The sequence below is a fragment of the Misgurnus anguillicaudatus genome, chromosome 24, assembly GCF_027580225.2.
Source record: "Misgurnus anguillicaudatus chromosome 24, ASM2758022v2, whole genome shotgun sequence".
Taxonomy (NCBI): Eukaryota; Metazoa; Chordata; class Actinopteri; order Cypriniformes; family Cobitidae; genus Misgurnus; species Misgurnus anguillicaudatus.
Genome location: NC_073360.2, coordinates 6,545,945 through 6,572,962, shown reverse-complemented (window position 1 = coordinate 6,572,962; position 27,018 = coordinate 6,545,945). Strand labels below are relative to the sequence as shown.

At 39.9% G+C, this 27,018-nt stretch overlaps 1 protein-coding gene and 1 pseudogene across 1 annotated transcript; both read left to right on the top strand.

Annotated features, from left to right (window-relative positions):
- Positions 1-241: 241 nt before the first annotated feature.
- LOC129429217 (extracellular calcium-sensing receptor-like) lies at positions 242-4,397 on the top strand. Its single transcript, XM_073863004.1, has 6 exons — positions 242-450; positions 1,624-1,918; positions 2,088-2,882; positions 2,955-3,182; positions 3,284-3,407; positions 3,499-4,397. Exons 1-6 carry the CDS (start codon positions 242-244, stop codon positions 4,395-4,397), a joined length of 2,550 nt encoding a protein of 849 aa, XP_073719105.1.
- Positions 4,398-15,739: 11,342 nt separating this feature from the next.
- LOC129437626 (extracellular calcium-sensing receptor-like) lies at positions 15,740-24,077 on the top strand (annotated as a pseudogene).
- The last annotated feature ends 2,941 nt before the right edge of the window (positions 24,078-27,018 follow it).

Below are 27,018 nucleotides of genomic sequence, written 5' to 3'. Positions count from 1 at the left end.
ATCAGGCTTACTTATCATTTTACTGTTTTTAACATAACATGCAATAGATATAAATACACCACATAAAGTAGTATCCATGTCTAACTATACAGAGTAGTATTTTTTTACATTTCTGATTGGACGGGCCAGCTGTCAATCTGCCTTTTTATGACGCTGATCCCAAATGGAATTTCAAAACACGATAAAGGGCAGATCATAACCTGTTCTGCCACAAAGGCTCCTGCTCTACCTTCACATGGGCATGGCAAAGAAGACACTCCTGCTACTGCTGCTATATGGTGCTTGTATCCCAGCCACAGCTGAAGTCTGCAAAATGCTTAGCCAGCCATTCCCACCTATACTTTCTGCAGAAAGAGAAATCAACATTGGGGGGATTTTGCCAATTCATAGAACTGTTGTGCAAAAGTTGCATCCTTTCACTTCCAAAGCAGAACCACCTACATGTGTCAGGTCTGTATGAGAATAACTTACATACATTATGTACATACTTACAGACACCATACATTATGAATACTGTAGTATTAGAAATACTACTACTGGGACAGTTACTTAAAAAGGAAAATTCTGTCATTTTTTACTTATAATCAAGTTATTTTTATACCTGCATGAATTTCTTTGTTTTGCAAAATGTTTGCAAATGTTGGCCTGGAGCACCATTGACTTCTATAGCAGGAAAAAAATAATACTGTTAATAATATCTTAGTTTTTGATTTGTGCAACCTAGAACCTTGACTTTAAGAAGAGAAACTGCTACTGTATGTTCTGGGTAATTTTGTATGTAAAAATGTCTTAAAGTCTAGATTAAAACATAGAGGGGATCAAGCTTTCAGTGGTAGGGCCCTTCATTATCCATTTTTAAGTCTTTTTACCTATTACCATTCCATTTGTATTATACTGTAGTTGGTCTTTGTTTAGCTGTCATTCATTTGGTTTACTCTGTTTTGTGTTATGCTATAAACACAGTATGTGTTGTAAAAAGTACAACACAAGATCTGTTAAAACAACATGAAGTGTGTTGTTCCAATACTAACACAGAAATGTGTCAAGTTATGTGTCATTAAATGTGCTGTCCTTAAATAGATACAGCATCTGTTGTTTTAGCACATTCATTTTAAGATTGTTTAAAATGTTTTTTTCTTCTGTTTTATGTGTTTACTGTTTAATTTTTATGTTCAGCACTTTGTTCAGTTTTTCGGCTGTTTTTAAATGTGCTCTATATACAGTATAAATGAACTTCACTGTATAAATACATTTTTAGAAATGTAGTTCTTAAATTAGCAAGCTGCAATATTTGTTTCAATTGCCTGTGTCTGTGTGCAGTGAGAGATGTCCTCCTGGCACTAGAAAGGCTGTGCAGAAAGAAAAAAACTGTATACCATGTACAGAAGGTGAAATAAGTAAAATTACTGGTAAAATAAATCTGAATAACTATATTTATAAAGGTAGGTAAATTATTGGTAGCACAAAGCAAAAGAAAGAAATCTATATAGGTTAAGAACAACTTGAGGACACCCAAATTTTCAATTTTGGGTAAACTATCCTTTTAAAAGTGGTACTATAATAATGCTGTAATAGTTATTTGCAGAATGTACAGTAACACTTGACTGATGTTTATTGTCACAGCTTTAACTTGCGTGAGTTTAAAGTGGCTCAGACACTGATTTTTGCCATAGAGGAGATAAACAACAGCACAGAGCTGTTGCCTGGTGTCACTTTGGGCTATAAAATATATGATACATGTGGGACAATAAATCAGGCTATCCTGTCGAGCATGGCTTTGATAAATGGCATTAAAGAAATGGCTTCTCACAATGAGTCCTGTTCTAGACCACCATTTGTTCAAGCCATTGTTGGAGAGACAAGCTCCTCTCCCACCATTGCCATCGCCTCTTTACTAAGCCCTTTCAGTTTCCCTGTGGTAAGAACTCTCTTATTGATTTGCCACATGTTGTCATGATAAATTAGTGCATACTGAACCACTGCAAGATGCCCCAAATATACAAGTACAGAAAAAATATTATTAAAATAATTGGTACAATTATTTTACTTTTAAAATAATTTTTTAAAAACTTTTTTTTCTGTTGTAGATCAGTCATTTTGCCTCATGTGCATGCTTGAGTGACAGAAAAAGGTTTTCATCCTTCTTCAGAATGATAGCCAGTGATTATTATCAAAGCAGAGCACTAGCTCAGCTTGTCAAGCACTTTGGCTGGACTTGGGTTGGAACGGTCAGCAGTCGCAGTGATTATGGTAGCTATGGAATCTCAACATTTGAAAAGACAGCACAACAATTGGGGATTTGTGTTGAATACTCAGCCACTGTATTAAGAACCGATACACAAGAGCAGCTCCTAAAGACACTGGAAGTGATTAAAAGATCAACAGCCAAGGTGGTGGTATCTTTTACATCTTCTGCAGATTTTATCCCACTCCTGCAATTAATTGCGCAACAGAATGTCACTGGGCTCCGGTGGGTCGGTAGTGAATCCTGGATCACTTCTCGAATTATTGCAGAAACAAAGGAATACAGTTTTCTCACGGGAGCTGTGGGCTTTGCCTTACAGAACACGAAGCTTGACGGCCTGCGAGGGTTTCTTTTGACTGTGCACCCTGATCAGGAACCAAAAAATGAACTTTTGAAAGATTTCTGGGAAACAGCTTTTCAGTGCTCTTTCAGAAACACCGGAGGTAGCACAGGTCGCTGTACTGGCTCAGAACGCTTAGCAGAAGTGCAAAATGAATATACTGATGCATTAGAGATGCGCATAGCAAATAAAGTGTACACTGCAACTTATGCTGTCGCACATGCACTGCATAATTTGTTAAAAGATGTCAAATCCTCCACCAACAGCAGCAAAGTAGAGGTGCCCACACCAAGAAAGGTGATTAAGAAGACAAACAATTAAAAAATAAAAAGTCAAACTGAAACCAATTATGTATGTGTTTATTCGTAGGTGCTGGAGTATATGAGAAATGTCAGTTTTACTGCCAAAACAGGTGAGAAAATATTTTTTGATGCAAGTGGGGATCCTGTAGCAAAATATGATCTGGTCAAATGGCAGCCTGCTAAAGATGGAAGTATGCAGTATAAACTGGTTGGTGCGTATGACCACTCACTGCCTCCAGAGAAACGTCTTAAAATTAATCAGGAACTTATGGTATGGGCTGAGAACAGCAGACAGGTACGTCAAAAATCAATTTAAGAGGGCAAATTATGAGGGCATGATAAATGACTTGGCAATATTACAAAAATAGATAAAAGCTGACACTTCTCTTTTCACAGCTGCCTGTGTCTGTGTGCACTGAGAGTTGTCCTCCAGGCACTAGGAAGGCTGCACAGAAAGGAAGACCTATCTGCTGTTATGACTGTATTCAATGTGCACATGGAGAAATCAGTAATGAGACAGGTAATAAGTACTAGCTCATGCTTTAATACTGTACAATGGCCAGAGACCTTAAAATGTGCTTTGTATTTATATTTGTTTAATTCATTCACAGATTCTAGTGACTGCTTTTCTTGTGATTTGGAGTATTGGTCGAATGAAAACAAAGACAGATGTGTTTTAAAAGTGATTGAATTCCTTTCCTATACAGAAATCATGGGGATTGTGCTTTTTCTTTGTTCGCTCATTGGAGCATTATTTTCATCAATTGTAGCTTTTGTGTTTTATCTTCATAAAGAAACACCTATTGTAAGAGCCAACAATTCAGAGCTGAGCTTCCTGTTGCTCTTCTCATTGACTCTGTGTTTTCTCTGTTCACTTACTTTCATTGGTCGGCCCACTGAGTTGTCCTGTATGTTGCGTCACACAGCGTTTGGGATCACTTTTGTCCTCTGTATCTCCTGTGTTTTGGGGAAAACAATAGTGGTGTTAATGGCATTCAAGGCCACACTTCCAGGAAGTAATGTCATGAAATGGTTTGGGCCTCCTCAACAAAGACTAAGTGTTGTTATCCTTACATTAATACAGGTCCTAATTTGTGTGCTTTGGTTAACAATATCACCTCCTTTCCCATATAAGAACATGCGTTATTACAAAGATAAGATCATTTTAGAATGTAATTTAGGTTCAGCTGTTGGTTTCTGGGCTGTTCTTGCTTATATTGGCTTGCTTTCAGTTTTGTGTTTTATTTTAGCTTTTCTGGCTCGTAAGCTCCCTGATAACTTCAATGAAGCTAAATTCATCACATTCAGTATCCTCATATTCTGTGCTGTTTGGATCACATTTTTCCTAGCTTACGTCAGTACACCTGGAAAATTTACTGTAGCCTTGGAGATATTTGCTATTTTAGCTTCAAGTTTTGCTTTACTATTTTGCATATTTGCCCCAAAATGCTACATAATTTTGTTAAAACCAGAGCAAAATACAAAGAAACATATGATTGGGAAAGAGTAATTCTAAAAAACTCAAGGATGAAAATCTAATTGGACAATGTGATGTATTACTAAGTAAACAACAATTGACAACCAAAAAAAAAAAAAACATTGCCATGTAATAAAAAGCATGCAAGCACAAATATATATGCTTTTGGCTTGTTAGAGTGACAAAATGACTGGAAGAGGTTCAACGTTACTGCCTGGACAAACATTAAAATCACATGGTATACACTGTCTCTACACTGCTAAACTGATTGATCTTATTAATGATGGCTACACTAGGGTTGTCTGACACATGAGTTCCGCTCTCCACAGGCTGTGGCAGGATCTGCAGTGCAGGCCGAGTGAGAACTAGGCACAATGTACTATCACTAGCCATGTTTCCATCGCCATGATTTTATGCACATTTATAATTATCACATCAAAAACGATTGATGGAAATGGCAAATTTTGATAAAAATCCCTTGATTTGCAAAAAATCGCTTAAGGTGGTTTTTGATTTATGCGAAAAGGAGTAAATTGGAAAAATGGGAGATGGAAAGGTATTTTGCGAATTAATTCTGATGTAGCCAACATTAAACACACCGGACTGACCGTCTAGCTGTTTCCGCTACAATATATCGGGCTCGACTTCATCGCAGTGTCTTTTCTTTTTCTATGCATAGCTTTCAGTTTGGCTATTACAAGCTTCGCGGTAAATACATTAATAAATTGCCCCATTGTGACTTCATGCAGTCCTGTCTCCATTTTCCATGTGTACATTGTTTTGTTTACTCATGGTTACTAGGTTACCCAATACCGCGCAAACAACTTTATGGAAAAGTACCTAATTCGCATTTCTTTGTTTTTCTTTTTTTGCGAATTTTGAAAAGATTTGAATCACATTTGGATGGAAACCCAGCTACTGATCATCTTCATCACTACCATATTCTGGACCTACAATGTGTTCTGCCTTATAAAAAATTACATTGACTTTTTGCACTTAATAAATAATGGAAGTTCAATTTAACAGCCTGTATTACTTACATTAAATAAAAAAATGAATGCATTAATTTGGGTTATTATTTACATTTATTTATACAACAGTTCTTTCTGGTTCTCGAATCTGATTGACTAAGAGGTCTTCCCAGCCGTGCAATATTCTACTGATAACACAACAGTAACTGCTTTACTGTTTGTATCATTCCCCCACCTACTGGTCATTTTAGATTTAGTGAGGGAGGTTTCTTTAAACACTTGAGACATACTGTCATCTCTGACTGGATAAAGCTGTCACCAGAGCGGATACACACATCCACAGGCACAAAAGCTGTTTTGAAACACTTTTCGAGTGTCTCAAAAAGTTCCCTAGCTCATTAATCAGTCTGTGAATCCCAGGTGATTATCAGCCAAGTGATTATACTTATGCCCTAATCCCTTTGAAGATCAGAGCTATATCACACTCCTACTCTAGCGATATTACTTAAGTACACATCTTGTTGGTGTGTTAAGTTTCATACAGTAATCAGTAAACGGCTGTAAACAGCTGTTGTTTTTCTCATATAGTGAAAGCGTTTAGTGCAGTATAGGCAGTGCTGGCATCACAGTGGACAATGCCATTGTTACAGTCAGCAATATCATGACGATAATATTTTTCGCATGGCCCAAATGATTCGCCTAAATTTTTATCACTTTTCAAGTATGCTCTTGATTTCTTATTTATATCTCTGTATGCAAGATTTGAAGTCATAGCTCTGGGAATTAAATGACTTTCAAAACAATCTCTGCCTCAATCTACTATGTAATCAGTAATATGATCTATGATTGGTTGTTAATAAACTGTTAAACATTTAGTTAAAACCTACGTAGTTGCATCTGCCACTTCCAATAGATACAAATATTTAGTCCTCAGTGGCACCTGCCACTAAAGGCCATGCCCGTGGAAGCCTCAGGATTTTGGGTCAATGAGTAACATGTGCAGACCGGCTCCCTACCACCCACATTTTCTCTGTGTCTCATACTGAAAATATAAGAGACACTCATTTGTTGAGGCAGCTCAACGCCTTACGTCTTGGTGATCGCAAATGGAGCTAGCTGAGGTATCTGAGATGGCTTTGGGCCTTTCTCAGCCCTCGCTGTTCGTTTGCCCCCGGGGGAGGTCAGGAAGTCTCTTCCGCCCCGCCCCTGAGTTCAATGAAGTGTTCTAGCTCCGAGGAGTAAGACATTGTTCGTTTTCATGAAAACACACAGATTACACACAGATGTTAGGAATTAATTGAGGTTGTCACCCAGGCTGTTGATAAATTAAACATTGAATGGCCAACAGAGAAAACTGAAACCACATCCAGGAGTAAATTTGATGAGAGGTTTTTAAAGAAACGGGTGCAACCCCAGCGCCGATTGCTTCCTGTTATCACAGATCTTTACCACGAAGTGTCTAAATCATGGAAAAGACAGATTTCAACAAGTACTTGCACAAGCACAACTTCTAGTTTTTCAAATATTCAGGGATTTAAGGAAAATTGTTATGGTATGATGATATCGTACATACACTTGGCAAGTATCTAGCCCCAAAAATGGCATCTTCCCTAAAAACCCCAACACTACCCACTAATAGTCTAATTGCTACCTCTCGAGTAACATCAAGTTTAATAGGTAAAGGATGTATGGCGGCAGGTTGGGCTGGTGCGTACCTGCACACTATTAGTTTTTCTTCAGGCATACCAAGCTGACCTGCTAGGCAAATTAAAGAGGGCGAGCTGGTGGACGCAGAATTATTAAATAAGATCAGACATGCAGAGGATCTATTGGTCATTCCATGGGCGGCGCTAGAGGTGGGCTAGCGGGGCTTGAGCCCCGGACCTATTTTGTAAAGCCCTGATTGTTATAATATGGGCGTCACTAATTTTAATCTGTTAATCGGATTTAAAAGAGGAACTATATTTTATGGCGTAATAGCACTTATGGGAGTACTTTGACTCGGCGCACACCCTCCCTCTCCCATTATGAGAGGGAGAAGGGGAGCGGACTTTTCAGGCGAGTCGAAGTACTCCCAAAAGTGCTATTACGCCATACAATATAGTTCCTCTTTTAAATCCGCTTAGAAAAGCACTACGTTTTATTTTGTACCACCAAACTTGCTCGTATAACTACTCGTCTTAAATAGGAAAAACGTTGATGTGTTTGGTCACTTCTAACTTTATCTCTGTTTGATACCATTGAATGAATGGGGCTAAGCTAAATGCTATCGAAGTGTCGCAGCGCGCTCCAGCGCTTACGTGCACGCACACAGATGATAGAGGGATGTATCAACTCTTCTTAGTTAAGGTAATAACATAGTTTAAAATTGAAAATGAGTAGACTATTCCTTTAAGAGGCACTTTATTCCACTCTAGAGCCCCTGAGTAATGAAAAGACCTACGCCCATACATATTCTTAAAATTGTATAATATAACATTCATAAGACTTTGCCTGGTATTATTAGTATGTTTCTCATTAACCCTTGAGAAATAATTATTAAAATATAAAGAAGCTCTTTTATTAAGTATATTGTGTATCAACTCTACCCTCTATAGGTAACTGTGACGGATGTCAGTGTTAACGCTCCCGGTACTTCTCACTCACCCGCATACTGAACTTCATTTCCCATCATGCACTGTGACCCGCTGATTACACACCAGCTGCAGCTTATCAGCGGGTCTAGGGGAGACCGGGGCTGGTTGTCTCACTGCTTATTCCAGACATACTACATGGCGCTGTAGTACAATTTTGATATCAATTTGTTAGCTTACTCGTTTGCACTTGTAATTTTGCTGAGCAGACAGAAAACACTGAGGTTAGGAGACAATTTTTTATTTTTATTGGTCAGAGTACATTTTCATATTGGTGTTGTTTTTGTGTTGAGATCTTGTAGGATTTTAATCATTAAAAAACAAAACATTCATTAAAAAGCCAAAAGTAGTAGCTTTATTTTGAGTCATCTTTTAGCTATCAAGTTAAAGCCGTGTGGCAGCTAGCTTAGCATGTTTGTCAAGAAGTCAGTTGGGGATGGTTGTCTCATAGCTTGCGGGGTTGGTTGTCACATGTGAGTATTGGACATGTAGACCTTTTAAGACTGTTGGTCTGTTTGTTTGTTTTTGTTTGCTGTTAAAATAAAATAAATAAAGCATTAAATAAAGAGGTTTTAACACTAAAAATGATTTCATTTTATTTCTCAGTAGACAATTTAAGTAACTGATCACCCACTTTAATCCCATTGTTAAAACATAATGGGCATTGATGACAACTATCATAGATGTGGTATTCATATTAAAATTTATTTGCAGTTTCTAGCTTAAAAAACGAAAAAGTTACACATTATCTTTTCAGATCCCAATTTATCACTGAAATCCTATTGAACCACTATAGGGACAACCAACCCCATCACGGGGTTGGTTGTCACATTGTGTCAGAGTGTCTTTGATGGTTAATTACTTCCTGTTACAATACATTCTAAAAGTAAAAAGTATACACATTTAAAGTCAAGACCCCAAGTTTTCATTTCATATAGGAATTACTGCTGAAAGGTTTTTTTAAGATAAGCAATTCATGCATGAGTAAAAATTGTGACAACCAACCCCGGTCTCCCCTATTTAACCTGGGACTCTGCCACTCTATCTTTGCGAAGTCTTGTTTGCCCCTAGCAGCATTTCTGAGCATTTCCTTGTGATTACCTGTGTTTGCTTTCCTTTTTATATTGGACTGTCTATTGGATTATTGCTGTTTGCCGCCTGCCCCGACATTGGACTGGTTATTGATTACGACTGCTTTCTGCCTGCCCCGATCCTGGACTGTGTAACGTTTATGATTGATATCTGCCTGGGGCCTATACCATGAAGGCAGCTGAACAAACTCAGGGTTACAGGATTGGTTTTGAGTTGGCAAAACCAAACCGATGCAATCAGGCTTTATTGGTCCCATAACGCGGCTCATCAACTTTCTCTGTCAACTCAGGCTTTGATCTTTAGGCTATGATTACTCCACGCGCGCGTGCACATAAAAGAGTGACGTCGGCACCGAACAACCAATTGCGTTAAATATGGATAGAGCGAGAGCTGTGTACTTTTCTGCGGAGGAGCAAAAGGTTATTCTTCAGAAATACGAAGAATACAAAACTGTATTTCAAGCACGCAGTAACACTGTATCTGCTGCCAAAGCAAGAGAAGAATGTTGGAGGAAGATTGCAGATTGTGTTAATGCGTAAGTTAAACAAATACCTTGTAAAGGCCATTAATGTGAAGTTATATATACGTATAATAATAGAAACAAATGTATTAAACATTAACGTGTGCGTGTGTGTGGTTATTACTTACACAATTTTTGATATTAATTAAATTTTTTTAGATGCAACCCCAACTCCATACGTTCTTGGCAGCAGATCAAAACCAAATATAAAAATACAATTCAACGTGGTAAGTAGCCTTTTTACCACAAACTTTTATTATTTTTGTTAACATTTTATCACAAATATTTGTTTGCAGCCAACAGAAAAAAGTGTAAAATAAGGAAAACTGGGGGAGGGCCACCTCCTCCAGAATACACTGTGGCAGAGGAGTTGGCTCTGAGTAACAATAAGTGGCAGCCGATTATGGATGGGATTGCTGGTGCTGTGCAATCTGACCCTGGTGCTGGCTCCTCGAAGCAAGTAACACTGGATATGCAATGCATTGCTACTTTTTAAAGTATTAAATATGGCTGACTCTATGTTCTGCAGTACAGGGAAATGCAGTGTCTCTGATGAGGCCAGCTCTTGTACACACAGTCTCCTGCCCAGAGGTCAGTATGCAGCAGACAGAACACCATGAACTTAACCTGATTTATAATAGTTATGTTTAACATTAGCCTACGTTTATTTATTAGGGTGAAGAAAATGAAGACACAAAGACACAAAGAGTGTGTTCTGACACAGTTGCTGAGGTGAATGCAGTGGGCTTTTTATGGTTGCACACATTTGAATGTCATAAGTGACTGGCCCTTACACATGAACACATCTCTTTTTTTCTAGGATTTTACACCACCTGCCCCAGAAACTGAAGCCCTTACTTCCTCAATGGGCTATAGAAGAAATGTGAACAAGGCAATTCTTTAAACACTTGACATAAATTAGTCCTATGTTTGTAAAAAGTCGTGCCACTTTTTGTGATTTTTGAATAACCTCCAGAAGAGTTTTACTGACGGTTTGTGATTTGAAATTGTTTCAGGTGGAAACCGACTCAGTCAGGGCCCTTTACAAAAGAAGTCTTGAACTTGTTTGCAAATTGAAGGAGCTAGACTGTTAGCTGAAAACACTCCAAATTAAAAAAAAATTTAATTGGAGATCAAGCAGCTGGAACAAACAGACCTCAGTATGTGAACTTATTTAACCTAGTAACCTTTGAGTATGAACTCTATGAATATTTATTAATGTAACTTTCTCTTGCTTTTTCACCCCCAGCCACATGACATGAACAATAAAACAGTTTGAGACCTATCTGCAGTGTCAATGTGATTTTTATTAAGTGAAATATTGGGTTGTGATAGCATCTCTGACAGCTGCACCAGCTGGGTGGTCAACTGTGATTGGGTCAATTTCATCAGGGAGAAGGTGATTTTGTGGTGGTACTCTCTCCTTTCTGATAGTGGCTATGTTGTGCAGAATGGCACATGCAGCCACTATCTGTGATGCCCACTCTGGTGATATCTTAAGCGCCTAAGGCAGCCGAATCGTGCCTTTCGGATGCCAAAGGTCATCTCAATCTTGACCCTGGTTCTACTGAGGGCCACATTGAAGCGGTTTTGTGGCCTTGTCTGAGGGTCAGGATAGGGGGTTAGCAAAAACCTCTGACATGCATATCCTCGGTCTCCTACCAACAGGCCATCAAAAATCCCTGTCATGGAACAGAAAAGGGTAACATTGTGTTAGTTTGGCTGTCACAATTAAAATGAACATGTTAAAGTGTTTTTGTACTTTACCATATTAACTTGCCTTCCTCAAATCGCTGACACAACACAGACTCGCGGAAAATTCGTGAGTCATCTGTCACAGGTCAGGGCGGACCACAGACTGTAACAAGCCACGCCCCTTCCTAGTTTCCACCTCGAGGAGGTCCCAAAGCCAACCCCAATGACCAGACACACAAGGAATGAATAATATTAAAATGAACTTTATTAAATATTTAAAATGATGTGGGGAAGGGGAAAAGGGGCAATTAAAACAACAACTCCTTCGCGCCTCCAGGCAGAGTTTCCATGGGACAGGGAGATGGGTTCCTTCAGGTTTGGTCCCTTGGACCCGTGGCGCTCCTCTTCTCCTGGAGGCAAATCACAAGAAAAGGTATTTAGTGTGCTGTCCACAAATCTTACTCTGTGCCGGGGGTACTCCAATGGCTGATGTCGACGAGGTGGCTAATCTTCTGCTCTCTCCTCTCAGGCTCTTGGTGGAGGGTCTAATGAATGCTATCCCGCCAGTGGAGGTGAGTATTACGCAAGCAGGGACATTTTAATTTCTTCCTTTCTCCAGTTCCTACTGCAACAGAGATGATTAGTACACAAGACTGGGCTTTCGCTTCTTTCCTCAGATTCGTGCTGTAAGCAGGGGTAAATATTACAAGACTGGGACTTTCCTTCTTTTCCTCAGGTTCGTGCTGTAAGCAGAGGTTAATATTACAAGACTGGGACTTTACTCCTACCTAATGTCCCTCAACACAACGGTCTTTCCACATGAACTTTACTCTGGGGCAGTGGACTTAACAAGATGGAGATTTAACACAATGTGCTTCGACTTACGGCCTCCAAGAGGGCAGGAGGGGGAGACGTCAAGTGTGGATGTGTAGAGCCGAACGCTTTCCTTGTTCTTCTTCCACTCACAGTACTGGAGACACGGAACAGGGGCGAACCTTTGAAGAGGCTCCACACAAGGACAGTTATTTCATGCAGACGTCAGCCCAACGACCCTTCGTCAAAAGCACAACTTGTAAAATAGTTTACTCACTTCGGTAAACAGATGCTTCACCACCGCCCGTCCGTTCGTCAAGAAAAGATTCTTCGCTTTACCCTCAGGAAATCCTAATTTGCAAATTTCTTCAACCCACACTCCACCGACCTCAACGGCTGGAATCTCCTCCCGACTTCTCTGGCCTCGAAGTGTCATCTGTCAACATGAGCACAGCACGACACTGCAAGCTTTTTGGTGTACACACACAAATGAAGACAAAGACTTACCCACGGCACTATACACACACTTAGTGAACTACGGACTGAGCCAGAACTCGACCCGGGCCTGCCGTGCGGTTGGTTGGGTGATTTTCTTGTTGGAGGTGAAGAAGTGAACAGGAGATGGACACAGGACCGACCCCCTGTAGTTATTACTGGTGCTCCTCGGCTCACCCACGTTTCCCTCCTCAGTGGGGCCGCTACGCTTCGTGATCAACTCACAACACAATAGCAGGTAATACACTTTGAGTTTACAATTCGTAATACAGACTTCAATGTCACTCACGTGCGTTTTATACTTCCAGTGTTCCTCCCCGGCTCGCCCACGCTTCCCTTTCCAGTGGGGCCGCAACGCTACGTGGTAAACTCACAGCACAAGATCAGTTAATACACTCTGCTTAATTCTTCCCAATAGTTTAGTTCGTTTACTCACACTCTGAGGCTTCTCGGCTATTTCTGGTCCTGTTCACAGCTGGAGTTCCGCTGTAAATGGTCTTCGCCGTCCGCTACGGTAAGTGCTCTCCCAATATTCCTTAACTCAAAAAGGGCATATCGTGTCGGTACATTCACATCAAAACAGCAACTGTCTTCAGCTTACTTGACCCAGTAACTCGCTTTAGCGATGCTTCTTCACCCAGTTAATCCAACTCCAATTCCTCTGTTTACCAGTTCCGCCAGGCCTCCGTGGCAACGACAACACCGCAACCAACGCAGCAACACCACACAGCAACACAACCCCTCGTTTGTATTTCCAGAGTTCCTTTTATACTCCTTCCTTCCTCCTCTTCAGCCAATCACTAACCGCTGTTAATTTTACGCACCTGTGTCCCATCAGGCTGGATTTGCTCTTGGAAAAACTACAGGAAGTTCCCGCGTGGCGGGCAAGTCGTCCGGGCGGAAACCATCTTCGGGCGGAACTTACCTTCCCAACTTTTGTTCCGCCTATGCAAAAGTCACACTGTGACACATGCACTGAGCCAGGCCATTTGGCATCCAAGCTTGTGATCATGCATTCATGATCACAAGTCATCTGCAGATGATAGGATTCCCTAGAGTCATAGGAGTAATAGACTGCACACATGTTGCAATCTCCACAGCTCTGGGAGAACATGAGGCAGATTATGTGAACAGAAAGTCCTTTCACAGCCTTAATGTTCAGGTAGGTGTACTATACATGCAAGAATTGTTTTTTGCATTAACAGTGATCTTTAACGTAATAGTGACTTCAACAGATAGGACAATGATTCGTCTGATTCGTCACAGTAACCATTTAAGCTGTCTAAAATGAGATACATCAACATTTGTAAAACTACTAAGACCTAAAACTATACTCTTATTAATTGTTGACTTTTGCACTTTATCTAGCCATACACGGGACAAGTGAGACATCCAGGACATGCATATTCAAAATGACATTGTACTTAACAAGATGCGAGTAATTTAAGAGTTTGTTTATCCAAACAACTGGGATGTCTAGCAAGAAATCTTATCCTAGCATTAACCTTACCCAAGATCTTTAAAGCCATACTGGTTCCACTTAAATCATTGTCAAGGATACATCCAAGATAATTAACGGAAGTTCTTTTCGAGATTTCACACTCCCCAACCATAATGGACATAATGGAAAGAGATTATGCCTGACAGATTCAACTGCAGATGAAATGTACAGTAAATCATTGTCCTATCTGTTGAAGTCACTATTACGTTAAAGATCACTGTTAATGCAAAAAACAATTCTTGCATGTATAGTACACCTACCTGAACATTAAGGCTGTGAAAGGACTTTCTGTTCACATAATCTGCCTCATGTTCTCCCAGAGCTGTGGAGATTGCAACATGTGTGCAGTCTATTGCTCCTATGACTCTAGGGAATCCTATCATATGATTTAAAATAATGAAAAAAATACATACAACCATTCTTAACATTTACCTACTAATACATTTAGGAGCTCTAAGCGAAATCTGATTTTTGAAGGGGAAAAAACTATGTGAAATGTTACATTTGTTCATGTGATGTGACCCTATGAATATCTTACCGGCAATTTTATAAAAGCCCTTTTTTATGGACATGGGCGATAAATGTCCAGGGAACACAATGAAACTATTGATGTAACCTTGCAGTGCGAGGACCACCTTGCGAATGGTTCGACAAACTGTGTTTTTTCCAATGTTCTCCGCATCACCGACTGCATACAAATATATACCAGTTGCAAAAAAACACAACGCAAAACATACCATTTGTGGTACAGTTCCTTCCGCAGAAAATCAGTACCTTTCATACAAATAATCATCATGAAAGTCAAGAGGATTTTGTCTGTCCCTAAAAACTCTTTCTCTACGAAGTGCTCTTCTAACAATTTGCGCGCCGATGTCCACAGGATTGGGAAGAAAAGGTGAAGCCATTGTAACAGAGTACAGGCGCTGGAAATTAGTTACGTCACCTATATGTCTTTGCTCACAGCTGATTGGTCAAACTGCAGTCTCAGATCTCGAATCCAGAACATAACCTGCCCCGGGGCAGGTTAGCCGTGCAGCGTAAGATACCATGGCGACGAACACCGATTAAAGCCGCGCTACTTTCATGGGACCTAAAACCCAGGATTGGCGCAAACTAATCTTAAACTTACCTGGCTATCCACTTAAACCGGCTTCATGGTATAGGCCCCTGCCCCGATCTTGGATTGTGTTAACGTTTATGCTTATCTGGATTTGCCCACTGTTTACTTACTGTTTGTTGTGTGATTACATCAATAAAGAGTTGCAAATGGAACCTAACCTGTCTGATTCGTCACAGTAACCATTTAAGCTGTCTAAAATGAGATACATCAACATTTGTAAAACTACTAAGACCTAAAACTATACTCTTATTAATTGTTGACTTTTGCACTTTATCTAGCCATACACGGGACAAGTGAGACATCCAGGACATGCATATTCAAAATGACATTGTACTTAACAAGATGCGAGTAATTTAAGAGTTTGTTTATCCAAACAACTGGGATGTCTAGCAAGAAATCTTATCCTAGCATTAACCTTACCCAAGATCTTTAAAGCCATACTGGTTCCACTTAAATCATTGTCAAGGATACATCCAAGATAATTAACGGAAGTTTTATTTGAGATTTCACACTCCCCAACCATAATGGACATAATGGAAAGAGATTATGCCTGACAGATTCAACTGATCCAATGTCTCTGCATTGCTACCATAGCTGACATAGAATGACCAATAGATCCTCTGCATGTCTGATCTTATTTAATAATTCTGGATCCACCAGCTTGCCCTCTTTAATTTGCCTAGCAGGTCAGCTTGGTATGCCTGAAGAAAAACTAATAGTGTGCAGGTACGCACCAGCCCAACCTGCCGCCATACATCCATTACCTATTAAACTTGATGTTACTCGAGAGGTAGCAATTAGACTATTAGTGGGTAGTGTTGGGGTTTTTAGGGAAGAGACTATTTAAAACAACCTCAAGTCCTTCATAAAAATCTCTTTGACTAGGTGGGCGATAGCAGACACCAAACAATATCGGCTTTGTTACTGGGATTAACAGCTTCAAGAACAATATTTCTTGGTCAACATTAAGCTCTACCACATTACAATTAATATATGATCTTATAAAAACACATACACCACCTCCTTGTCTATTGCGATCCTTCCTGATAATGTTATAGTTATCTATATTGATTTCATTATTACTTACTGATGAATCTAACCATGTTTCTGTTACACAAAAAATTCCCACTTTACCACTTTTAAATAAATACCTTAATTCATCAATCTTTGGTAATAAACTCCTAACATTTAAATGCACAAAATGTAGACCTTTCCCATTTAAATAATCATTAAAAAAATTGTCCAAACCATTCGAGGCAGTAGAAATTTTCCCGTCCATTAAGCACTCGTTCTCAGCACTCCTCTGAGTCGACATCCAACTCTCACCCAGCGAACCTCCAGACCAAGTTGCACTCTCCGCATTAGACCCGGCAACCAACTCAACACCCGTCCCAGTGGCACAAAGGTAAGACTTATTAGCACTCATATCGATAGTATTAATTTTCGTGACTCTGTTTACCGCACATACCTGCAAAACAGCAGTGTTGAATTCAGCCAGGGATGATCTAGAGTCCAATAGACACCCTTTATTCGAGCCAGGACAAGCTGCTCCATTAGGACCTGCGCATGGATGAATATCACCCAACAGTAACAAACAAAGGATGACAATAAATTTGCCGGCATTAGGATGATGTTTTGATGTGAATGGTCTCGATGAGTGAAGGTGTAAAAGCGAGAAAATAGTGCCTCACCCGTAACCAATTAGACCTGCGTCCTGACAGTCTTTAGATAACACATTAAAATTGCGTTAACTGTCAGAGAAAACTTCCCGTGTCGGACTCAAATTATAAAAAAAAAAAAACGGCAAGAGCGAAGTCGCAATGCCAAGTGCACCTGCCGCCATGCTTCCGGAAGTGACATTGCATTCGGGATGGCCATAATCGTTGCACGCTGAGGCGGCGTTCGTGGAGGGTTCATACTCCTAATGAAAGCATGAACCTCTTGGATTTGCGGAGAAGGTTTCATACCTCTGGGAACGTTACCCCCCTTCTGTTGCTAAGCCCCATTAAAGGTGCAGCGGCAAAGCTCTGGAAGGTCGATCTCTGTATAACAGTACTGAATCGATCTGCTGACCGTAGCTCTTTACCTTTCTTTCCTGAGGTTCATGATAGTTGGCGCGGTCATGGAAAACCCATTTTCCTCCCAGAACCGACCGTTCAGCCATCACTTCTCACCTCTCTTGATGGTGGAGCTGTTAAAGGGTTATGCTGGCATCCCAAGCAACCAGCCACCCTTCCCTCACGAGCCCACCAGGCTTATGAGGAGGCGGCCTCTGCAGTGCATGCCATGGCGTTGCAGCAGGTCCACCAGGTTAAGGCACTGAGGGATCTGCATGGGGGAGGTCACAATCCGGTGGCCTTTACAGAACACTGTGCAGCCACTAACCTGGTGTTAAGAGCAACCATGGTCACCACACAAGCAGTCGGACATGCAATGTCCACTCTGGTGGTCCAGGAATGCCATCTCTGACTGTGTCTCACAGACATAAAGGAGGTCGACAAGAATCATCGCCTGAATGCTACGGTTTTCCAGGCCAGCCATTTCGGCAATGTGGCAGATACAGTCTTCCAACAGTTTTTGGTCACCAAAGAGCAGACTGAGGCCATCATACCATGTCAGAGACTAGCTGCCCTCCACTAGGCTCTCAGCTCGGCGCCTGCACCTTGCAGAGTGCGACCTGCTACAGCCTTTTTTGTTTGTCCATCCCGGCAGCTCTAAGGAACCCACCATAAGCATATATTGAGTTATGCAGATTATTATCATTGTGATGCCACTTTTATTAATGAACAGCTTGATTAACATCTAATAAAAAGTGCACTTATTATTAAAATGGATTTTGAATTTTCACAGCACCGGGGGTCATTACTGCATTCAGTGCTTGAGAGTCATTAAAAAGATCTAAAGATGGTACAGCAATGAGGTACAAAACACACAACCAACCTTGATAATAATTTGAACTAAACTCAGGTTCCCAAAAAAATGAACAGCAGCATTGCTGCAGAAAGATTGTGCAGGAAATTCATTATTTTGTATTTCAGTTGGTCTTTAGGTGGTTCAATATTTTCTATAAAACAATATAAACAATAAAAGCAAACTAGCGTAATGATGCTGATCCCAAATGGGATTTCAAAACACGATAAAGGGCAGATCATTTCCTGTTCTGCCACAAAGGCTCCTGCTCTACCTTCATGGGCATGGCAAAGAAGACACTCCTGCTACTGCTGCTATATGTTGCTTGCATTCCAGCCAAAGCAGACGTCTGCAAAATGCTTAGCCAGCCATTCCCACCTATACTTTCTGCAGAAAGAGAAATTAACATTGGGGGGATTTTGTCAATTCATAGAACTGTTGTGCAAAAGTTGCATCCTTTTACTTCCAAACCAGAACCACCTACATGTGTCAGGTCTGTATGAGAATAACGTTGCATTATGAATACTGTAGTATTATGAATACTACTCCTGGGACAGTTCACTCAAAAAGGAAAATTCTGTCATTATTTACTTGTCATCAAGTTGTTCCATATTTCTTCTGTAAAGTTTGTAACCAAGCAGACTTGGAGGACCAAATTTGTCGGCAATAAATTTGAACCAGGTAAAAAATTGTGGGTGACTTTAAAAAGAGAAAATTGCTACTGTATGTTCTGAAAATTTTTGCATGTAAAATGTCTGAAAGTCTAGATTAAAACGTAGAGGGGATCAAGCTTTCGGTGGTAGGGCCCTTCTTTATACATTTTTAAATCTCTTTTAAAAACACACTTGTTTGATCTGACCTATTATGTTCCATTTGTATTATTTTGTAGTTGGTCTTTGTTTAGCTGTCATTCATTTGGTTCACTCTAAGAAAGCATGTGTTCATTTTTAACACATTGTTTAGATTTTTTAAAATATATTTGTTTTTCTTTCTGTCTTATGCGTTTACAGTTAGATTTCTATGTTCAGCACTTTGTTCAGTTTTTTAAATGTGCTCTATTTGAACTGTATAAATAATCAGGTCATCCTAAAATTAGCAAGCTGCAATATTTGTTTTAATTGCCTGTGTCTGTGTGCAGTGAGAGATGTCCTCCTGGCACTAGAAAGGCTGTGCAGAAAGAAAAACCTATATGTTGTTATGACTGTATACCATGTACAGAAGGTGAAATCAGTAAAATTACTGGTAAAATACATTTAAATAATGTTATTTATAAAGGTGGATAAAATATTGTAAGCACAAAGCAAAAGATATCTATATAGGTTAAGAACAACTTGAGGGTCAGTAAATGATGACAGAATTTTAAATTTAGGGCAAACTCTCCCTTTAAAAGTGGTACTATAATAATACTGTAATGATTATTCGCAGAATGTACAGTAACACTTGACTGATGTTTATTGTCACAGCTTTAACTTGCGTGAGTTTAAAGTGGCTCAGACACTGATTTTTGCCATAGAGGAGATAAACAACAGCACACAGCTGTTGCCTGGTGTCACTTTGGGCTATAAAATATATGATTCATGTGGGACAATAAATCAGGCTATCCTGTCGAGCATGGCTTTGATAAATGGCATTAAAGAGACTTTGCATGATGAGTCCTGTTCTAGACCACCATTTGTTCAGGCAATTGTTGGAGAGACAAGCTCTTCTTCCACCATTGCCATCGCCTCTTTACTAAGCCCTTTCAGTTTCCCTGTGGTATGAACTCTCTTATTTATTTGCCACATGTTGTCATGATAAATCAGTGCGTAATGAACCACTGCAAGATGCCCCAAATGTACAAGTACAGAAAAATATAATTATAAAAACTATTGGTGTAAATATAACAAGTATTTTTTTTTTAGATTTTTTTCTTTTGTTTTTGTAGATCAGTCAATTTGCCTCATGTGCATGCTTGAGTGACAGAAAAAGGTTTTCATCCTTCTTCAGAACGATAGCCAGTGATTATTATCAAAGCAGAGCACTGGCTCAGCTTGTCAAGCACTTTGGCTGGACTTGGGTTGGAACAATCAGCAGTCGCAGTGATTATGGTAGCTATGGAATCTCAACATTTGAAAAGACAGCACAACAATTGGGGATTTGTGTTGAATACTCAGTGACTGTATTAAGAACCGATACACAAGAGCAGCTCCTAAAGACACTGGAAGTGATTAAAAGATCAACGGCCAAGGTGGTGGTATCTTTTACATCTTTTGGAGATTTTATCCCACTCCTGCAATTAATTGCGCAACAGAATGTCAGTGGGCTCCAGTGGGTCGGTAGTGAATCCTGGATCACTTCTCGAATTATTGCAGAAACAAAGGAATACAGTTTCCTCACGGGAGCTGTGGGCTTTGCCTTACAGAACATGAAGCTTGATGGCCTGCGAGAGTTTCTTCTGACTGTGCACCCTGATCAAGAACCAAAAAATGAACTTTTGAAAGATTTCTGGGAAACAGCTTTTAAGTGCTCTTTCAGAAACACCGGAGGTAGCACAGGTCGCTGTACTGGCTCAGAACGCTTAGCAGAAGTGCAAAATGAATATACTGATGCATTAGAGATGCGCATAGCAAATAAAGTGTACACGGCAACTTATGCTGTCGCGCATGCACTGCATCATTTGATCAATTATGTAAAATCCTCCACCAACAGCAGCAAAGTAGAAGTGCCTATACCAAGAAAGGTGATTAAGAAGACAAAGAATTAAAAGATAAAAAGTCAAACTGATATCAATTATGTTTGTGTTTATTCTCAGGTGCTGGAGTATATGAGAGATGTCAGTTTCACTGCCAAAACAGGTGAGAAAATATTTTTTGATGCAAGTGGGGATCCTGTAGCGAAATATGATCTGGTCAACTGGCAGCCTGCTAAAGATGGAAGTATGCAGTATAAACTGGTTGGTGCATATGACCACTCACTGCCTCCAGAGAAACGTCTTAAAATTAATCAGGAACTTATGGTATGGGCTGAGAACAGCAAACAGGTACGTCAAAAATCAATTTAAGAGGGCAAATTATGAGGGCATGATAAATGACTTGGCAATATGACCAGTGTTGGGCAAGTTACTGAGAATTAATAATTAGTTACAGTTACTAGTTACTTCTTTTAAAAGTAACTGAATTACTCTACCAGTTACTGTATATCAAAAGTAATTAGTTACTAAGAAAAGTTACTTTTAAGTTACTTTTATTTCTGCTTTTTAAATGTAAATATGAACAGTACTGAACAGTCAAACAATAAAAGGATATGGATGGGTTATTTTACACGTAAGACTCTAATATATCACATACTGTAGGAGCCTATTTTGCGTTAGATTCAACCTTTGAATATTTTTGTTAGAAATTATCTTAATATGTAAGCTTAGTTTATTTATGTATATCATTTAGACCATTTGGACAAATATTCTGCATGTTTACAAAAATATATAATGTGTTAAAATTGCGTAGTGTCTCTTTATTTTTGGAGACAATTGTGTCAATATGTCATATTTTCTAAAATAAATTATAATTTTTCTGATTCCATATTTATTTTAATAAGTTAGAAACGCCTCCGCTGTGTCCTGCTGACAGGCGCGGTGCGCGTGCAGCAGGTGACGCAAATTATGGGTCCTCCGAAGGTTAGACCATCTCATTTCAGTTCTCTTCGCGAACTTCTGAGCGCCTTGAAAGACAGAGTGCTCACCTTTTATCGCATGCTTAGTAGGGCACATCTGGAATTGGAACACATTTTGTGAAGCTTGCGGCAGGGACTGCCCTCTTTGGTCGTATATTGATTCTATATTTTTTATGTTTTATTAAAATGATAAACAAGATTAAAGGAAGATATTTAATCAGAAAACGGAGTAGGCTACGTGGATTGTTTTGTCGAACGGACACAGAGCGAGTGGATTGGTATTTTGGATACGGAGAGACTGAAACTAAAACTAAAAGCGCGCTCACACATACTATGGAGTTTTAACACGGGTGTACAGCGCAGCAGTGTTGATTATTTTAGTGGAAACAACAATCGCGGATAGTTCTCTTCCATGAAGCCGATGTAAACATCTAAGAATATATGAACATTTCTCAGATTTATTACTTTTGTGGCCTACAAATGCAAGTTGATGTCATACTGGGATTGCTTGGCGAAGATAATTTACAAACATGAGAACAGATGGATTATGACTTGCGCACAATTTTTAAACAAAGGTGTGTTGTTCCGTTTAGATTTTTCATGTTCATTCTATATGCACTGTCAGCTATGATGAAGTGTAATGATTAATTGCGCCGCCAACCACGGTCCTGCGACGTCAGATATGTCTTGTATATTTTTTTTAAAATAGAGTAACGCGAGTAATGAACTCTTTTAAATTTCAGTAATTGTAATTGCGTTACTTGATTTTAAAAAATACTTTGTTACATACTCGTTACTGCTAGAAGTAGTGGAATAACAGTAACTCCCATCACTGAATATGACAAAAATATATAAAAGCTGATCAAATAATTATCGCTTTAAGAACAAGCAATTCACATGGCTTAAAATCATTATTTGGGCCTTACATGGCACTTCTCTTATCACAGCTGCCTGTGTCTGTGTGCACTGAGAGTTGTCCTCCAGGCACTAGGAAGGCTGCACAGAAAGGAAGACCTATCTGCTGTTATGACTGTATTCAATGTGCACATGGAGAAATCAGTAATGAGACAGGTAATAAGTACTAGCTCATGCTTTAATACTGTACAATGGCCAGAGACCTTGACATATGCTTTGTATTCATATTTGTTTAATTCCTTCACAGATTCTAGTGACTGCATTCCTTGTGATTTGGAGTATTGGTCGAATGAAAACAAAGACAGATGTGTTTTAAAAGTGATTGAATTCCTTTCCTATACAGAAAACATGGGGATTGTGCTTTCTCTTTGTTCTCTCATTGGAGCATTATTTTCATTATTTGCATCTTTTGTGTTTTATCTTCATAAAGAAACACCTATTGTAAGAGCCAACAATTCAGAGCTGAGCTTCCTGTTGCTCTTCTCATTGACTCTGTGTTTTCTCTGTTCACTTACTTTCATTGGTCGGCCCACTGAGTTGTCCTGTATGTTACGTCACACAGCGTTTGGAATCACTTTTGTCCTCTGTATCTCCTGTGTTCTGGGGAAAACAATAGTGGTGTTAATGGCATTCAAAGCCACACTTCCAGGAAGTAATGTCATGAAATGGTTTGGGCCTCCTCAACAAAGACTAAGTGTTGTTATCCTTACATTAATACAGGTCTTAATTTGTGTGCTTTGGTTGACAATATCACCTCCTTTCCCATATAAGAACATGCATTATTACAAAGATAAGATCATTCTAGAATGTAATTTAGGTTCAGCTGTTGGTTTCTGGGCTGTTCTTGCTTATATTGGCTTGCTTTCAGTTTTGTGTTTTATTTTAGCTTTTCTGGCTCGTAAGCTCCCTGATAACTTCAATGAAGCTAAATTCATCACATTCAGTATTCTCATATTCTGTGCTGTTTGGATCACATTTTTCCTAGCTTACGTCAGTACGCCTGGAAAATTTACTGTAGCCTTGGAGATATTTGCTATTTTAGCTTCAAGTTTTGCTTTACTATTTTGCATATTTGCCCCAAAATGCTACATAATTTTGTTAAAACCAGAGCAAAATACAAAGAAACACATGATTGGGAAATAGTAATAAAAAACTCAAGGATGAAAATCTAACTGGACAACAGTGTCATGTAGTGAGTAAACAACAATTGAAAACCAAACAAAAAACATTGCCATGAAACAAAAAGCGTGCAAGCACAAATGCTTTTGGCTTGTTAGAATGAAAATAAAGACTGGAAGAGGTTCAACATTACTGACTGGACAAACATTAAAATCACATGGTATACACTGTCTCTACACTGCTAAACTGATTGATCTTATTAATGATGGCTACACTAGGGTTGTCTGACACATGAGTTCTGCGCTCCACAGGTTGTGGCAGGATCTGCAGTGCAGGCCGAGTCAGCACTAGGCACAATGTAATATCACTAGCCATGTGATGGAAATGCCAAATTTCGATTAAAAATCCCTTGAAGGTGGTTTTTGATTTATGCGAAAAAGAGTAAATGTGAAAAATGGGAGATGGAAACTAATTTGCTGAATTAATTCTGACGTAGCGAACACTAAACCCACGGGACTGACCGTCTAGCTGTTTCCACTGGAGTTGTCTTTACCATATATGGTGCTCGACATCATTGCAGTGTCCTTGCTGCTAGTGCCTTCATCAAAAGTCTGCATTTCTTCTTCTATGCACAGCATTCAGTTTGACAATTACAAGTTGCATGGTAAATATATTAATAACTTGCCCCATTGTGACTACATGCAGTCCTGTCTCTATTTTCCAGGCGTACCTTGTTTTGTTTACTGTTGGTTACTAGGTTACCCAATAACATCATCATTCACGCAAACAACTTAATGGAAACGCACCTAATTCACATTTCTTTGTTTTTCTTTTTTTGCAAATTTTTAAAAGATTTGCATCACGTTTGGATGGAAACCCAGCTACTGATCATCTTCATCACTGCCATATTCTGGACCTACATTGTGTTCTGCCTTATAAGAAATTACATTGACTTTTTGCACTTAATAAATAATGGAAGTTCAATTTAACAGCCTGTATTACTTACATTAAATTAAAAAAAAATGAATGCATTCATTTGGGCTATTATTTTCATTTATTTATACAACAGTTCTTTCGGGTTCTCAAATCTGATTGGCTAAGATCCCTTCCCAGCCGTGCAATATTAGACTGATAACATAACAGTAACCGCTTCACCATTTGTATCATTGAATTCCGCCACCTACTGGTCATTTTAGAATTAGTGAGGGAGGTTTCTTTAAACACTTGAGACATACTGTCATCTCTGATTGGAAAAAGCTGTCACCAGAGCGGACACACACATCCACAGGCACAAAAGCTGTTTTAAAACAATTTCTGAGTGTCTCAATAAATTCCCTAGCTCATTAATCAGTCTGTGAATCCCAGTCGGAAGTGGTTATCCTTATGCCCTTATCCCTTTGAAGATCAGAGCTATATCACACTCCTACTCTAGCGATATTATTACTTAAATACATCTTGTTGGTGTGTTAAGTTTCATACTGTAAATATCTTCTGTCATAACTAATACAAGTCAAATTTGGTGATTTGGATTCCAATTACATTAAGTTATATTGCAACAATACACAAAACAGGAACCAATCTAAAAAAAAATAATGCAACCAGAGTAGGCTTTCAGTTTTTATGGCTTTTCCAATGGGACGTGGCAAGTGCTGCATTTGTCATGCGGCTGTTGTTTTTCTCAAATAGTGGAAGCGTTTGGCAGAGGTGGAATTAACGAATTACATTTACTCACGTTACTGTAATTGAGTAGTTTTTTTGTGTACTTGTCACACGGTGACGATCTTTCCAGGGGCGGAACCAAAATTAGGAGAGTTTGGTTCCGCCCGGAAGTGTTTCCGCCCGGATGGGAGAACACGAACACCGGAATTTCCGGTAGACGCAGCGGGACGAAAATCAGCTGATTCGACACAGGTGCGTCTGATTAACATTAGCGGCTGGCGATTGGAGGAAACAACGGAAGAAGGCAGTATAAAGGATCATCTAAAAACACAGTTGAGGAGTTCGTTTGGTGCTGTTGTTGTGCGCTTGTTGCGGCAGCTGTCGTTGTGGCTGGTATCCTTTCAGGCTGAAGCTGGTGTGGCTGTGTGGGACGGAACAAACCGTAGTGGCTGGGAGATGACAGGAAAACGCTAGGAACTGAAACAGAACAGAAGGAGAATCGGAGTTAGCGTGAGTGGTGGTTTATATGAAGAAACTGGAAACTATTGCAATCATTGTGTACACCCTGTCATAGGAAGGAAACGCCTCGGCGTGTGGGGCTGGGAATATTTGCCTGTGTGTGTCAAAAGGAGAACATCAGAGAAGATTATATGGTGACTGTGAGTATGCAATATTGACTGTGAATACGCTGTATACTAACCCATTGTGTAGCGAACGACTCCAGAAAAGGGAGGACGGCCCTACCACGGAGCAGTTTGGTGGGAGAGCCGGAGGAGGACGAGCTTTGGCTGCTACAGCGACGTGGACGTTGACTGGGCCGTGCTAACAACGCCTAGCGGGCTACCGGTGAAGTGGAGGAAGACGGGGCGTCCTAAGTGTTCACTTGAGTGCAGTGGGTGAGTCTGTGTTGTTGTGAAGAATTCACTTTGAATTGGTGCAGTGTATTTGCTGTGTGTATTGTCAGAAACCCCCCGCCTCCACCCCTTTTTCGTCGTGGGAGAACGAAAAGGCTGCAGGTTCCAGTTGTTTTATTACCTGGCATATGCTGTGGGTGAGCCCCTGGATGTGCATATTACCGTGGTGTTCGTCAACAGCCATCTTTGGATCTGGGTTGTTCTGTCGAGTGGTGGTGAAGAGTTTGACCGCCGGACACTGTGTGAGTACAACGAAAGATTAATGCTTGCTTGTGCATACATATACATAACATCTACTGTTTGTGGAGGGAGGCGGAGTTAGATCTCACCTGTCCCGAAGCCTCTTCAAAGGGGCGCCCCTGTCCAGTGCTCTATAGACGAGGAAGCGGAGAGGAGAGGGCAGTGCTCGGCTCGGTGCGACAGGTAGAATTGTCCCCTCTGGGGTAGCAGCAGCCGCTGGGAGGTTTTGTTTCCCGACGCCTGAATCACCATACAGTCTTGAGGCATCTGTTGAGTTGTGAGAGCACAGTCACTGTAAGCCCACCATTGTACTAACCCAAATGAAATGCATGTATGCACTGACTGTCGATTGACCACGAGTGTTAGCCTGTGGAGAGAGAAAGCGAATGAGTAAATCTTACTTGTACTC